This window comes from Panthera onca, chromosome D2 (genome assembly GCF_046562875.1).
Source record: "Panthera onca isolate mPanOnc1 chromosome D2, mPanOnc1 haplotype 2, whole genome shotgun sequence".
Lineage (NCBI taxonomy): Eukaryota > Metazoa > Chordata > Mammalia > Carnivora > Felidae > Panthera > Panthera onca.
In genome coordinates this window covers 82238758-82255947 of record NC_138349.1, presented here as the reverse complement: position 1 = coordinate 82255947, position 17190 = coordinate 82238758, and the positions used below count along the sequence as shown (strand labels likewise).

Here is a 17190-nt window from a genome sequence, read left to right as displayed (position 1 = left end):
CCAAGGTCACACCCGTTGTAAGTCAAGAAGCAGGTCTAAGAGTCCAGGTTTGTCAGACCACAGAGCCCAAGTTCTAATCTGCTGTGGGATACTGGCTCTGTCCCCTCCGTTCATTCACCTGCTCATTCAGTACACAGTTAACTTTGATTCTGTGCCAGGCACTGGAGACGTGGAGGTGAGCGAGGCAGCATCTTGCCCTTGAGAAATGCTTGGGAGAGGATGCGACATCTGAGCTGGGTCTTAAAAGAGGAGTAGGGACTCGGCAAAGGGATCACTGGAGAAAACTCATTTGTAGCAAAGGCATCAAGATGGGTTTAGAGGACGGACGGTCATTCTGGCCACAGTGTAACGGATAAAGGCAAGGAGAGATGACAATTGTTCTTCTCATTCAACCAACATGAATTTGTTAGCAGCAAGAATGTGGTTGGCATTGTGTCACACGCCAAGGAACACAGAGGGGGATCAGGTGTGTTCTCTCAATCAGGGGCCGACAATAATATCTGTAGAGAAAGCAATTGCTGAGAATTCTAGTCTGCTAATTAGACTTGAATTCGTATTGATTTCATGCCTTTATGTTCATTTATTTTAGGCCTTGGAAAATTAATTGAATTTGTCTTTTTCTACAAAACTGAAAAAATAAGCATTCGGAAAAGTGATGTGAATCTCAGAGTGAGAAGAGCTGTATTTTTCCTCCTGGCCTTTGAAATATGTGAGATTAAAATACCAGGCTTGTCACAGCGACCAAAGTGCGATGGGAACAGATGAGTATTGTAAAGATATGCAGAAAGGTCATCATTTTAATAAAAGAAAGCGGCCCTCACAATTTATTTTATCTGGTCAAAACAACATTCTTCCAAGCAAAGTTCAAAAGAGCGAAGTTAGGTCGAGGTAATTTCAAAAGAAGTTAGAGCACAGATATAAACGGATAACTAACGTCCCTGTTAATAAACATTTCTAAATAAGGATTACATCACAGCTAAAGCAGGGCCATGCTGGAGTCAGCATAATGTAATCAAGGTATCATGGAAGGTCCAGAGATTTGAGATTTTATCCTACTCCGTAGCCAAGTTAGTTAAAATTTCCTAGTCTCTGTTTCCTAGGGATGAAAAATAATACATTTTGACTATGCTCTGTGAATCAATAAACAGCAAAGTAATATAGAATATTATAATCATTCTCTCCTCCTAGGTAATCGAGGCATTTTCTAGGGCCTCTTCATTGGGACACTATGCACTTCCTACTCTGAAGCAGAAAAGAAAAGCCAAAGGCAAAATCGAGCTTCTTGAATATTCTAAAAGAGTAATAAACCCATCCCAAGTTCTATTCTCTCAAACCTGGGCCGCCATGTCCAGCATGCAGGTTGTGCCCTGCACAAAGATGAGTTGCAAAGGGGGTAAGAGGAGGCTGAAATCCAAACCCCACTCAGCTCACGGAGCTAAGCACCTTGGCCCAGAGAAGAAAGTGCTTTTGTGAGTTGTGCCCCAAGGTCCTATGTGCTAACTGCAGCCCTCTCCACCCCACAACTATATGGTCAATTAGTCTTTGACAAAGCAGGAAAGAATATCCCATGGAAGAAGACAGTCTCTTCAATAATTGGTGCTGGGAAAACCGGATGGCAACATGCAAAAGAGAGAAGCTGGACCACTTTCTTACACCATATGCAAAATAAACTCAGAATGATTAAAGACCTAACTGTGAGACTTGAAACCACAAAAATCCTAGAGGAGGACGGACACAGGCAGCAACCTCTTTGACATCAGCCATAGCAACTTCTTACTTGACATGTCTCTGAAAGCAAGGGAAATAAAAGCAAAAATGAATGTTGGGACCTCATCAAGATAAAAAGCTTCTGCACAGCAAAGGAAACAACCAACAAAACTAAAAGACAATCTACGGAATGGGAAAAGATATTTCCAAATGACATGTAAGAAAGGCTTAGTATCCAAAATACATAAGCAAGTTATAAAAGTCGACAGCCCCAAAATGAATAATCCAATTAAAAAAGTGGACAGAAGACACAAATAGACATTCCTCCAAAGAAGACCTCCAGATGGCCAACAGACACATGAAAAGATGCTCGGCATCACTCATCATCAGGGAAATGCCGAGCAAAACTACAATGAGACGTCACCTCACACCTTGTCAGAACGGCTACAATCAACAACACAAAAACAACAAGTGTTGGTGAGGATATGGAGAAAGGGCAACCCTCCTGCAGTGTTGGTGGGAATGCCAACTGGTGCAGCCACTCTGGAAAACAGTGTGGAGGTTCCTCAAAAAGTGAAAATAGAACTACCCTACGACCTAGCAATTGCACAACTTGGTGTTTACCCAAAGATCACAAAAACATGAATTCAAAGGGATACGGGTGCCTGGATATTTACAGCAGCATTGTTTACAATAGCCAAGATATGGACGCAGCCCAAGAGTCCACTGATAGGTGAATGTATAAAGAAGATGTGATATATATATATATCTATATATATGCATACATGATACATACGATATAGATATGATATAGATAGGAGATATATACATATATGATATACATATATGATATAGATGTCTATATATAATGGAATGTTACTCAGCAATAAAAGAAGAATGAGATCTTGCCATTTGCAATGGCCTGGGTGGAGCTAGAGAGTATAATGCTAAGTGAAATCAGTCAGAAAAGGACAAATACCACATGATTTCACTCATATGTGGAATTTAAGAAACAAAACAAGCAAAGGGAAGGAAAGGGAGAGAAAGGCAAAGCAAGAAACAGACTCTTTTTTTAATGTGTATTGATTCATTACGAGAGAGAGAGAGAGAGAGAGAGAGAGAGAGAGAGAGAGAGAACAAGCAGGAGAGGGGCAGAGAGAGGGGGAGGCAGAGAATCCCAAGGAGGCTCCAGACCCCGACTCAGTGCTTGAACTCACGAATGCTGAGATCATGACCTGAGCTGAAATCAAGAGTCGGATGCTTAACAGACGGAGCCACCCAGGCACCCCAACAGACTCTTACCCATAGAGGACAAAGTGACAGTCACCAGAGGGGAGGTGGGTGGGGGATGGGTTCAACAGGTGATGAGGATTGAGGAGGGCACTTGTGACGAGCAGCGGGTGATGTATGGAAGGTTGAATCACTATATTGCACACCTGAAACTAATGTTACACTGTATGTTAACTAGCTGGAATGCATATAAAAATAAAAGGCTTACAAATAATTCTCAATCTTCCTTTGGTTTTTAGCTCCATTATCACTTCCTTAGGGAAGCTTTTCCCAGTCTCCCTGCCCGGGTCACATCCCTTTAAGACAATGCAATGCACCTTCCTTTCCTGGCACTTAACCCAGTTATCATCTTACACATATTTCAAGGACTGTTTGGATACCTCTTGTCTCTACCAAGAGATTATAAATTCTCTGAGGGCAACAACACCATCTACTTTTGCCCATCAGTGTATCTGTAGGACGAGCTCAGTTCATGACACATATATTCTACACCATTTAATACATGAGTAAACAAATCGATGATCTCTGGAGAGAAGAGGTTATATCTGCATCTGAGAAATATGGAAATTGAGTCTCTGAGAACTTAAGGGACTTGCTCAAGGAACACGGGAGTGGGTATTATTTGATTCCTGATTTCAGGGCCAGGAAAAGCACCATTCCAAGGACTGGGAAGTCCTGTGTGGCACCCAGTAGGTCTCCGATGCGGACTCGCCGAATGAAGAAATGAAACCAAAGGTGAAGGTAGGAAAGAAGAAATTGTGGACCTCAATATGGTTCCCAGCATGAAGAGAACAGTCTTGGCTGCAACACTGGGCAGGTCACGTCACCTACCTGGCCCTTAGCTGAGTTGTGAGGCAGATGACGCCCATGTTCCGCCAGTCAGAGATTCTAGGCTTCCAAACTCCTCATGCCTTGGGATTCTGCCTAACAGCAGGCACCTACATCTGGTGGCTGAGTTACTCAGCAGCCCAGATTTGGCTTTATGCTTTGGATCATTTTTAATGCATTCAAAGAGCAATTGCCACTATGCAACAAGAGGCAATTGCACGAGCAATTATGTCAAGGATAACATATGGTGGCTGCAAAAACAATAGCAAGTTATTGCAGGGTGTTAAGCCTAGCAGATGGAGGAGAGTTGCTATAACCTTGATGGTTGGCCCTGGGACTTCCAGATATGTTATATAGTTATATGCGAGGAAGCCACGAACATCTGGAAGAAGGACAACATTTTTTAGTCTTCCATGGGCATCGTTAAAGGATTCAGAAACTAATAAGAGGGAATCACGGACGATCTCAGTCATTCAGCCAAGAGTTGAGTGGAAACCGTAAGGAAAAAGCCTCCTTCTCCCAACGAATGTGGAATTCTCTAACTCGTCAGAGATACATGCTTGTATCCTGACTGTCTCGTAACCAAATGGCCCACCAAAGTGCCCCACAATCTGGAGCTAGCTCACCTTTTCGGATTCCTCCCTCACCCCCTCCCTGACATAGCCCATCCTCTGGCCTCCCAGCTCACTGTCTTTTCATGACCTCCACGATGCTCTCAGGTATCCCTGCTACCTCCTCCAAGTTCCCACAGCGTTGATCGATGGCCAGGTGGTAGCACTGATGGCCATCTGATGTATGTTGTGATTACTTGCCTGTCTGTCTCTGTCCCCTGCCCCAATCACCCCATTAGTCTGTTAGAGCCTTCAAGATAGGGACCATGCCCATCACAACACATACCCCAAGCACACATTTAGGAAGTCCACTGTGTTTGCCCCTGGATGGCTCAGTCGGTTAAGGGTCTGACTTCAGCTCAGGCCATGATCTCATGGTTCGTGAGTTCGGGCCCCGTGCTGGGCTCTGTACTGACAGCTCAGAGCCTGGAGCCTTCTTCGGATTCTGTGTCTCCCTCTCTCTGCTCCTCCCCTGCTCACACTCTGTGTGTCTCTCTCTCTCAAAAATAAATAAAAGCATTTTTTAAAAAAAGAAAGTCCACTGTGTTCAACACCAGTTGGCAACCAATCAGTAGATGAATTCACTATAATGGAAGAATAACTTCTATCATGTCAACCCACATAATAAAGTTTATTTTATCAGGGAGTTTTTAGTGACCTCACTTGACACCCGAAGAAGTAACTCCAATGCTAAAAATGTCAAACATTCAGGGGCGTCCGGGGCGGCTTGGTCACTTAGGCATCCGACTCTTGGTTTCCACTCAGGTCGTGATCTCACAGTTTGTGAGTTTGAGCCCCGCGTCGGGCTCCACGCTGACAGTGCAGAGCCTGCTTGGGATGCTCTCTCTCCCTCTCTCTGAACCTCCCCTCCTCACTCTCTATCTCCCTCTCTCAAAATAAATAAATAAACATTTAAGAAAATACATAAAAAGAATGTCAAGCATTCTGAGAAGCCAACAATGGAGTTCTTAGAAGAAGTAGAATGTTATTCTGCTTACCATTTAACCAAAATAATAAAACTCTTTTCTATGCCAGACACAGAGTAGAACTTTGCATGTATTATGTCATTTAATCCTGAAACAGTCCTATGAGGCATTATCATTCCCATTTCCAAATGGAATAGTTGAGGTGTAAGTAGGTTAGTAAGTGGCAAGGCTGGGATTTGAACTCAAGTCTTAAAATCTACCCCTAAAACCAGAACTCCTCACCACCGTGCTGTTCTCCACCTGGTTACAGGGCCAGTACTGATCACAGTCCTTAATGTTTTCATTCACCTCTTATTAATTTTAATTAATTATTAATTTGACTTACATAGACCCTTTCAGTTAAGTATTTCATAATCCTACCTGATAGGCCCCTACCACCTTTACTCACGCTTATTATCAACATTTTAAGGACTCACTTTATCCCTCACTTTTAAAGTCAGAAAATTGAGGGGTGGCTCAGTTGATGAAGCATCCGACTCTTAATTTTGGCTCGGGGCACGATCTGACATTTCGTGAGTTCGAGCCCCACATCGGGCTCTGCTGACAGTGTGGAGCCTGCTTGGGATTCTCTCTCCCTCTCTCTCTCTCTCTCTCCCTCCCTCCCTCCCTCCCCCTTCCCTGCTCCCTCTCTCTCTCTCAAAATCAATAAACATTTAAGAAAGAAAGAAAGAAAGAAAGAAAGAAAGAAAGAGGAAAGGAAGGAAGGAAGGAAGGAAGGAAGGAAGAAAGAAAGAGGAAAGGAAGGAAGGAAGGAAGGTAGAAAGAAAGAAAGAAAGAGGAAAGGAAGGAAGGAAGGGAGGAAGGAAGAAAGAAAGAGGAAAGGAAGGAAGGAAGGAAAGAAGAAAGAAAGAAAGAAAGAAAGAAAGAAAGAAAGAAAGAAAGAAAATTGAGCCACAGAGCAGTTAAGTCACTTGGCCAAAGTCACAAAGCTCATCACGAGGACAACACAGAGCGAACCGAAGCCATTTAACTGTAGCTCCCATGAGCCATCATACACTTCCTTCAGGCATCCTCCATCACTTGGACATCTGCACATCAAGGCACCTGGGGCTGTTACCCAGCCAGTCAATTCCTGAGTCAGTCCAATTGCAGGGACAAAATTCACACATGAATGCAAATGCCTTCTTTATGAAAAAAAAAAAAAAATCCACATGTCTTCTTATGTATAATCCTGAACTAAAACCTGTGCCAGGCTGTAATTTCACCTCATCTGCTTCCTTCAGGTGGCCTCAATTCTGCTTCCATCACTAATTGGCATTGTCCTACATTAGACTTGACTTCATTCTTTTAGGAAAACACAGATAAATCATCTCAAACCCATAATCATTTAGCCTGGTTGGTCAGATTGTTTTCTCATTTTACCAAGAGATAATGGTCTGCCATCGTAGAAATTCCACATACAACATCTTGATAGAGTAATAAGCACTAGAATTGACTGAATCCTTATGTCATATCCCAGATGCTACACTACACTTCTTTACCTGAATCCCTCATTTACGTCATCCTTTAATTAGCCCTGTTTTCCAGGTAAGGAACCGAGCCCTGGAAAGCTGAGAACCTTGCCCCAGGATCCATGGTTGGACCCAGATGTGTCTGACTCCCAAGTCTGGACTCTTAACTACTCAACATATTCCCAGCCGCTGCTGCCACTATTCTAGTCTCCTCCTCCCACACCCCCCTCCCCGTCCCCACCTCCATGATTAAGGAAAGCTATCCAGATAGGACGAAAAGCAAAAAAAGTAAACAGAGTACCTGATAAGGCCCAGGTCAACTCCATTCAAATCTACCATTTTCAGGATGATCATTTCTTTGTCGGTATTTGAAGAATACCTGGTCAAAACAAAGAAACGCAGTCACTTCTATGTTAGTTAGAGCCTGGGCTTCTTGTATGACCAACAGTAGAAGCTGACACAAAAACTAAAATCAAAATGCCTTCAGTGAGCGAGGTTTCCTGATGTGCTATGGTCTTACGAAACACATCCAGGACCTCAGTCCTCAGCTAAAGAAATGGCTTGCAAATACCATCACACTCAGTCGCATTAGGTCAGCCAACTGGAGATGAAATTGACATCTTTATGTAATGGTCGTGATCTTATAGAACATACAGGTGTTTCTTAGAAAAGGGACCGGTCTTTGAAATTTCTACTCCGGTCAAATTTTCACGGAATCTCTTAAACATAGCAGGGAATATGCAACATCAAAACCATCCCCGACCTGTAGCTTCAAGCGTTCTTTCATGGCCTTTCAAGGGAAATCGGATTATGTTTTCTAAAACTCAACTCCTTTGAAATGGATGGAAAAATACGCAGACAAATGTAAAATGCCAGGTGGCCAGGTTGAAAGTGAGATATTATTTTACTGTGCCACAGCAGTCAAGGGCTTCTCTCCTGTGGCTAACCTGGGTCAGCACTTAAGCAAACAAACAAACAATCGGCCTTAGTTCCATTCCATTATGCTAGTTTTATTTATTGTTCTTTGTTCCTGCTTCTTTATCCTTTTATGGCTTCTCTCTTGCCACAGTCTCCTGGGTGGAGATGATTTCTGCTGAACGATCTAACAAAAAGAGCTATTCATTAATTTAATAAACACGTGTTGCGCACATTTTCATCTCCGCTTTACAGAAGAAGCTGAGAGGCAATAAATTACTATAAGTAAATCACTGAAGGTCACATGACTAGGAAGTGATAAAGCAGAGATGGAACCAGAGTCGTGCCCGATTGCAAAACTGGGAGTCCTTCCAACACTCACGCTGACCCCAGCCACCAGCAGAGCGGGCCGATTGGTGCACGGGCTGGCGTGAGTTACCACATTCACTTTTTATTTCTGCTTAGATGATCAACATGTTTTAAATTTACTTTAGCTTTACTATTCTTTCAGGATCCCACCCCATTCCTTGAGCACCAACTGCATCCTTAGATTTTTGTTGCTGATCTCTAAAGGAAACCCATGATTTTATTGTGATAATGCCCCTCGCCTGGCTCGCTCTGACGGAGGATTCCAAAGGTAAGAAGAGGGGCTTCGGTTGATCTGTACACCTTCCACGTTTCCTTTGTTGATAAAGATTTTGCCTGGTTTCATATTTTTGTGCGCCATCTCAATGCTCTGTGGGTTAGAGAGAGAGAGAGAGAGAGAGAGAGAGAGAGAGCCAGTTGTGAATTTGGACATCCTGTTGGATAAGGACTTAGTCAATAGAAACAGAGGAGCGCTGTGGACAATTTCCTTGGTCTCCGAGCTGCCCCTGCTATGGGACAAGAGCTAGAGAACCACACAGCCAGTGTCACTTGGGGGGGCACACAGATGGCCTCAAGGCTGAGACATAAGAATTGCCGTGACCTGGGAAGGTCATTTGAGTGTCTCAGAGCCGCTGAGTCAGGCACCGTTCGCAGGTTCAATTGGCCAAACCGGGAGCAACTCCCCCCGACCTAGGACCAGGATTTGTTAGCTTGAAGGTGTCCCACCCTCCTTGTCCTCTCCGTGCCCTCAACCTCTGAGGCCAAGTTTTTCACACTTTTCTGACTCAAAGCTACAACAAGCAAAACATTTTTCATCACAACTTAATACACGTCGACGTATGTGTGCTAAAACAGAAGCTCACAAAATACACCCTTCCCGTATGTTTTGCACCATGATAGGCTCCGATCTGTTTTACTTTATTTCTGTTCATTCAATGCTTCTTGCAACCCATGGAATTGACTTCAGGAAGCCAGCCATGAATTACCATCCACGGTTTGGAAAGCATCGTGGTAAAGACATTTCTGCCTTTGCCGACTGGATCGCCAGGTTTGGGGGGTACTTCATGAGACAAAGTAGAGAGGGACTAAATCTAGAAGGGAAAGGTATGAGGGAAACATGAGAAAGGACCCTGTGGGAGGTAGTAATAAGCTTCAAGATGGGGAGAGAGGAGAAAGAGGTGCCCAAGCCAGGAACACAGAAGACCGTGCCATCTAGAACTCTCAGAGAGGACGTGAGAAATAAGGGCGTGTGTTTATGAAGTGGGTCCCCTGTCATGTTGTTTGGGAACTAGGAGGCGAGATTGGAATTACTTGCAATGACTCTTGGTTCCTTGATGGCTTCCTTTTTGTGTGACTTTGCACAGAGAACAGACGGTAGGGCCCTCTCAGTTATAAGGGTGACATAGGAAACGTTTGCTGTCCCTTTGGACACCTGCAGGAGGCTCACTGCACGGAACTCGCCCCTCTCAATCAGTCAGTGCCTCGGAGACCAGAAGCTCCTGGGGAGTCAGGAACGGAGGGGGCAGGTGCTGAGACTGCTCAGAGCAACATCCTATAAGGACTCTCTCCATATCACAGAAAACCACTCCTGAACACTTGTGAACAAGGGACAGGGCAGCTCCCTCTGGGGCCCTTTGCCTACCTTCACGATGCCAGTGACCATGTACTCAAAGGTGCGATTGCTAAATCCTTCACTGGCGATTACAAACACAGTATACTGGAAATACCCTCCTGGCCCCGAGTGTGTGTGAGTGCCACTCAGGATGACGTTGTCTTGTCTGTACAGGGAGCCATATTTACTCTGCAGTCTGTTCAGGACCTTCAAGAGAAAAGAAAAAAAAAAAAAACAGAACTAAGAAGAGGGATAACATAGCAACTCACTATGGAAAAGGCTCCAATGAGTCTAATCAAGGATCCATATCAATGGCACCCCTGTCAAGTGGCCCTTCACTCGGCTCTGGAGTGTCTCATCGTAGGCACAACTTCAACAAAGCCAGTAACCATCAAGGCTAACATTTCATAGACTCTCGCCGTATGCAAGCACAGTGTTAGGTAGGACACACATTATGTTATTTTAAAATCTTTATAACGACCCCAAGAGTTAGATGTTTTTTCCAATGTTCGTTTATCTTTGAGAGAGAGAGAGAGAGAGAACAGGGGAGGGGCAGAGGGAGAGGGAGAGAGAGAGAATCCCAAGCAGGCCCCGCACTGTCGGCCCGGAGCCCCATGCAGTCTCCATCTCATGAAGTTGATGACCTGAGCCAAAATCAAGAGATGGATGATTAACCGACTGAGCCACCCAGGAGCCCCAGAGGTGGATATTTGGAACCGCATCTTTTAGCTAAGAGCACTGAAGTGTAAAGAAGATAAATAATTTGCCCACCGACCTAGTAAATGTGAGAGCCACAACCTGGATCCACATCTCTCTAACTGTAGAACCAGTATGGTTTGCTATTCATCGTTCCACACATGCTATTAATATCCAGGCACTAGGAGCGATATGAGGTTAATATCTGAGCACTAGGAGTATATGAGGTTCCTACCCTGATGGAGCATTTATTCTAATGAGGGAGAAAGGTAACAAGCAAAGAAGCACGTAATATGGTATCACACAATGATAAGTGCTCTGAAGACAAATGTTGTTGAGTGGGGAAAAAGAGTGATGGGTGTCAATGAGGAAACATCTTTCCAGAGAGGCTGCCTTCCACCCAAGAGCATAAGCCGGTTGAGCAACACCAATGGAAAGCGTCCCGGGAGCAGCGAACAGTTGTGTAAGGGCCCCTTGCCGCCTCCCTGCCCAAAATGAAGAACTCCATGCTCCCTGACATATACTGTCACCCTTACTGGTCTGGGGGCAGCCAACTGAGGGGACCTAAGGACACCCCAGCCACCCTGTGGGGAGGCCCATCGGAAAGGAACCATCTTGTCAGCACTAACTTGCTAGCCAGGCGGGTGAGCCACCTCAGAGTAGTAGACCCTTCGGCCTCAGCCAGGCCTTCCAACACCTGCAGCCCCAGCCGACGCATGAGTTCAACCCACGACAAGGAAGTGGGCGTGTGTGTGTGACTTCAGTTCTAACCTAAGTTGGAATCACCCAGCTCGGCCTCCCTGGGATTCCTGACCCACAGAATTCCTGAGCGGTAATTCAGGACGACTGTGAACATCTAAACGCACGATAAGTGTGCTCGTAGGGTCCAGACACATCACGAAGACAACGGAGAGAAAAATCCCTGCTGCTGAGAACCTGTTTCTGATTCTGCTTGAATCAGCTTCAACCTGAAATTGGGTGTTATTGTGGCTTCCTTGGGAAAGATGTTTTGACCTTTTTTTTTTTTTTTTTACATAAAGGGGCGCCGGGATGGCTCAGCTGGTTAAGCATCTGACTTTGGCTTAGGTCATGATCTCAGGGTTCATGAGTTCGGGCCCCACATCGGGCTCGGTGCCCGATGAGCTAGAGCTAGAGCTCACTAGCTAGAGCTCACTGAGCTAGAGCTCACTTTGGATCCTCTGTCTCCCTCTCTGCCCCTCATGGTCTCTCAAAAAAAAAAAAATAAATAAATATTAACAAAAAATTTTTTTTCACTTTTTAAAAAAGTTTTTATATTTATTTATTTTGAGAGAGAGAGATAGAACGTGAGCAGGGGAGGGGCAGAGAGACAGGGAGACACAGAATCCGAAGCAGGCTCCAGGCTCCGAGCTGTCAGCACAGAGCCCGACACGGGGCTTGAACCCACACACTGAGATCATGACCTGAGCCGAAGTCAGACGCTTAACTGACTGAACCACCCAGAAACCCCTGTTCACTTTTTTAAATGTCAAAAATCTTTAAAATGATCTAGCAGAAGTGTCAGACCCCAAGCGACCTTCCTCAACGTAAGATACTGTCAGTTAATACCCTGCACAGTAATGACAGTGCATTCACGGCAGGGATCGCAAATATCACTTACGTCACGCACTTAGTCCCGTCTATTGGTGGTAGCTCTCAGACGTGTGGTGTTGAGAAGGATCCTGAGCCCAAACCTGGGCTTAGCAAGAAAGAGTGCCTTTTTTGATTAGCAACGCTGTCTACTCTGCGTGTGGCACAGGTGGTGGTAGGCTGATCAACCGTCACACAGCGGGAAACGAAAAGCTGTCATTTGAATCGCTTGTCAGTTTCTCTGGTGTAAATACTCCCTGCCCCAGTCAATTTCAAGCTTCCAAAATTTAACAACGAGCTCCCCCCCACTCCCCCAAGCTCTTGAATATTTAACAGCCAGCCCTCATGAGCTGGTGCAAGACGGTCCCAGAACACGCTTGGGAAGCGTGCAACTTACAGGCTATATACTTAACCCGCGTAAATACAACCACCAATCTCTTCTATTTTAGGGGAAGAGCTACCCCACCCTCATTCTACTCGTGTGGTCATTGAATGAGGAACATCTTATGAACAGTGTTGCCTCATTAACTAATCCGTGTCCCACACGCCGATTGCTAGGTTACCACGTCCATATACACAATCCTGTGATGCCAGGCAAATGTGAAAGGAACTATGACATGACCAGACCAACACCCTCTGACCAAGTAGCCTACATTCTCCATCCCAGTAAGTCTCCATGTTGCTCCTGTGTGACCCAAATCCAGACCACACTCTTCATCACCCTATGTCTTCTTCTAAAACAGTAATAACTCCACTCATGAAGGAGAAGCCCATCGCTAAAGGGGCACCATGAAAGCTTGACTAAAGGCTGCTGTGAAAAGCTAATGTGCTCACAGTTCTGTAACTAAGACAGGAAGGTAGCAAAGAGAAAGAACTTCTGGTCAACCTTAAAGCTCTCCTAACCCCATCCCATTTTTATTCCCAGAGAATGTTAGGGTTTTATAGCAAGTGTACTTCTTCGGGCTTACACAAGAATCGAGCTCTTAGCAAGAGAGAAATTGCGGGGGCATCTGGGTGGCTGGGTCGGTTAAGCGTCCAACTTCAGCTCAGGTCACGATCTCACAGTTCGTGAGTTTGAGCCCCACATCGGGCTCTGTGCCGACAGCTCAGAGCCTGGAGCCTGCTTCAGATTCTGTGTCTCCCTCTCTTTCTGCCCCTCTCCCGTTCGTGCTTTGTATCTCTGTCTCTCCGTCTCTGTGTCTGTCTCTCTTTCTCAAAAATAAACATTAAAAAAAAAAAGGAAGAAAAATTATGGCACTCAAATTTTAAAACAAAAGAGAAAGACCACAAACATCTCCCAAAACTTCTATCCTAACCTATATGCTCCAACGTGAATTCAGACCCACGGAACTTCAAGAAAAAGAAAAGAAAAACTCAATCATCTAGTAGCAACGTCTGCCAGCAGCCATGGTAAATAGCATGTTACCTACTTCATGAGGAGGGGTGTTTCAACAGAATGAAGAAGTTACCTTAAGGTCTACAGCTCACCTCTGTGTTCAGTTTCCATTCAGTTTCCTATTACTGACACACCTGGGAACCTGCCGCAGAAAGACCCGGAAAGCCCCTCTGTATCTGCCCTGTCTCACTGCTCAGAGATCTTCCAGAACCTTCATTGCATGCTGGAAATGTCATCAGTCCTCAAAGCTGAGGCTGAGAACCTGCCTAAAACCAGGTATTATAAGGAAGCGGGAAGGCAATTGTCGAGCTACATTTATTCCTCACACTTTCCCTTGGGTTAGCCTGGGATAACAGAGTGGGTTCATTTAAAGGCCTTCCCACCAGGTCTCAGATTACACGGGGAAAGTAAAAATAGGAAGGGATGGTGAAATGGTGGACTGTTGACTTCACAGCCTCTGCAGTCCAACACATTAATCCCCTCTCCCCTCCCCACTCCACCCCCAAAGTCCACCCCTGACTCTCCCATTTCTTCTCATGACCCCACCACCACCCCATGAGAACCATCTCCGACCCTTGAGAAGAGTGGTAAGCGTCATGGTAACAAGTGTGGGCACTGGCACCGAGATGCCTGTGCGTCCACCCAGCTCCGCAGACAAGTTCCCTGATCCCCTGCAGCTCATGTTTGCTTCCCAACCTGTCACGTGACATAATGATAGCACCTGCCTCCTCCGGTTGTTTGGAGGATTGAATTCATTAATGTACGTGGAGCCATCAGGTGTGACTCATCGCGGGAACTAGGCAAGTTTTAGCTTTTATTTTTATTCATTCTCAAACCTCATTTGCATTTAAGGTGACCTCTTACTACCAGGTAGCCTCACGGCCACCACACTGACTGAAGACCTTTGTGCGAGCCTCACGCGGTCCAGGGGAAATGTCCAGGCAAAGTTGACATCCTTCCCGCGAGCTTCCCTTCCCTTTCCAGTTCGTGCAGCCTTCCAACATGTTGTAAAACTCCCCTGTGTTGAATCTCCTCTGTTTGAAATACCGAGTGTGATTACCATTTCCCAACTAGATCCTCACCAGTAGAGCCTTCGTATTAACTTAACAAAGCTGCCAGTTTGTGTCCTGGTCCAGCCTCAGTCTATTTCATCAAACACTGCTGTCTGATTAATCATTCTGAAGCAAAATTGGGTTTGCATTACTCCTCCACTCAAAAGTTTTTGCAGAAGCCCCATCACTTAACAGAGTCAAAATAAACCGGCATCCCAGACCCTCTACGATTATGACCAACATACCTGCTAGGTATATTTCTAATTACATGCTTACATGGGTCCTAATAGCAGGAAGCCTTGTGCCTGCAAAGGAGGCTACATCCCTCCCTCTGCCACGTTAACCAGTTAAAATTCCTCCCATCCAGATAAAAAGATGTGGTATGCATATGCAATGGAATATTACTCAGCCATCAAAAAGAATGAAATCTTGGGGCACCTGGGTGGCTCAGTCGGCTGAGCATCCGACTTCGGCTCAGGTCATGATCTCACAGTTGATGAGTTCGAGCCCCGTGTCGGGGTCTGTGCTGATGGCTCAGAGCCTGGAGCCTGCTTTGTATTCTGTGTCTCCCTCTCTCTCTCTGCCCCTCCCCTGCTCGTGCTCTGTCTTCCTCTGTCTCAGAAATAAACATTAAAAAAAACTTTTTTCAATATTCAAAAAAAAAGAATGAAATCTTGCCATCTGCACCAACATAGACGGATCTAGAGAGTGTTAGGCTAAGAGAAGTCAGTCAGAGGAAGATAGATACCATATGACCTCACTCATCTGTGGAATTTAAGAAACAAAACAAATGAACAAAGGGAAGAAGAGAGACAAACCAAACCACAGACCCTAGCTATAGAGAATGAACAGAGGGTTACGAGAGAGGGGATGGGTGAAACAGGTGAAGGGGACTAAGAATTCACTCGACTTGATGAGCACTCAGTAATTGTTGAATAACTGTACACCCGAAATATAACTCTACCATTAACTACACTGGAATTAAAATAAACTAAAATTTTGTCCATTCAAATGTCACATCCACTGTGAAATTTTCCCCTACGTTCCATTTTCGGATTCCCCTTGTGGTGGTTTTAAATCACTGTGTGCCCACAAGTTCCTCTCTCCTCCTCCCTGTAAGAAGGGAGGTTCTGCTGTCCTATCCCTGGGTGTGAAATGTACCTGGTACCTTGCTTCCAATGGACAAAATAGGCTGGAAGCTCAACTCCTGAGCACAACTGTGGCCTCTTCACTTCTCTTTCTCTCGAGTCACTCACTTTGGGGGAAGCAACAGTTTTGGGCCGCAAGGATCTGGAAAGTGGGAAACTGAGGTCTTCTATCAGCAGCCACACAAGTGACTCATCTTGGAAGTGGTTCAATCAGGACTTCCAATGACTGTGGCCCTTGCCAACACCTTGATTTCAAGATATCCTAAGCCAGAACCACCTAGTTAAGCCAGTCCTGATTTCCTGATCAACACAATGTATGAGATGATGTTTATTATTTTTTTAACTTGCTTTATTTTTTATTTTCCTAAATTTACATCCAAATTAGTTAGCATCGAGGGCAACAATGATTTCAGGAGGAGATTCCTTAGTGCCCCTTCCCCATTTAGCCCATCCCCCCTCCTACACCCCCTCCAGTAACCCTCTGTTTGTTCTCCATGTTTATGAGTCTCTTCTGTTTTGTCCCCCTCCCTGCTTTTATATTATTTTTGTTTACCTTCCCTATTATTATTTCTAATGTTTATTTAATTTTGAGAGAGACAGAGCATGCAAGTGGAGGAGGGAGGGGCAGAGAGAAAGGGAGACAGAGGACCCAAAGGGGGCTCTACGCTGAGAGCTGAGAGCCCAATGTGGGGCTCAAACTCACAAACCATGAGATCATGACCTGAGCTGGAGTCAGATGTTTAACCAACTGAGCCACCCAGAATCCCCTAGATGATGTTTATTGTTTTAAACCACCATATTCCAGAGCTATTTGTTATTCAGTAGATTACACACCACTGAACTTTACTCCAGTGAACTATAGTTCATGTGTTTTTCTATTACACTCCCTTCCTCCTATCCCCAACTGGGCAGTGAGCTCATAGGGAACATGTATTATGACTCCTTTGGCTATGTACCCTCTGAAATTGCCAGCAAAGTGCCACGCCAAAAGCAGGTGGTCAATGCATTTTTCCCTGCAAGATAATAGAATAATGTCACTTTTAAGAATATGGGATCTGACATCAGGCATCTGTATGTTCAGAACCCAGCTGTCCCACTTGCTGACTGTGTGAAATTGAAAAAGCTACTTGCCTTCTCTAAGACTCTATTACCTTATCCATAAAGTGGAGAGAACAACAGACCCACTGCATAGTTTTGTAGGAGTGGGGAAGCGTAGGAGTGGGGAAAACATGTAATCTTGCTTCCTGAGCGTCTATAGATGGGGGAGGATCCCACCACATTCCCCAAGAAAGAGTGACACTGGAGAAATATTTGAGGGCCTCCCTCATCTCTCTCACTGGCTCTTTCACACAGCAGGAGTAACAGTGTTTAACAGATGAGGCTGATAGAACATGACAACGAATAGTGGGCATTTGATGGTCACTGTCCTGGATAGTCCAGACCCTCATCTCCCTTACCTTCGTGAAGGTGTGAGCAAATGTTAAGGGAGCACATTCTCTTTCTGTGACCTGATCCCATGCAGAA

At 45.0% G+C, this 17190-nt stretch overlaps 1 protein-coding gene across 3 annotated transcripts in view; it reads right to left on the bottom strand.

The window, feature by feature from the left end:
* The window catches only part of ASAH2 (N-acylsphingosine amidohydrolase 2), an 83136-nt gene that overhangs the window by 33229 nt on the left and 32717 nt on the right, over window positions 1-17190 (bottom strand). For all 3 annotated transcript variants that reach the window (XM_078434121.2, XM_078434119.1, XM_078434120.1), the window contains 3 exons: window positions 9797-9973; window positions 8397-8524; window positions 7175-7252 (listed from right to left, as the gene is read on the bottom strand). In XM_078434121.2, coding sequence (XP_078290247.1) covers window positions 7175-7252; window positions 8397-8524; window positions 9797-9973 — 383 coding nt within the window. The remainder of the gene's footprint in view (window positions 1-7174; window positions 7253-8396; window positions 8525-9796; window positions 9974-17190) is intronic.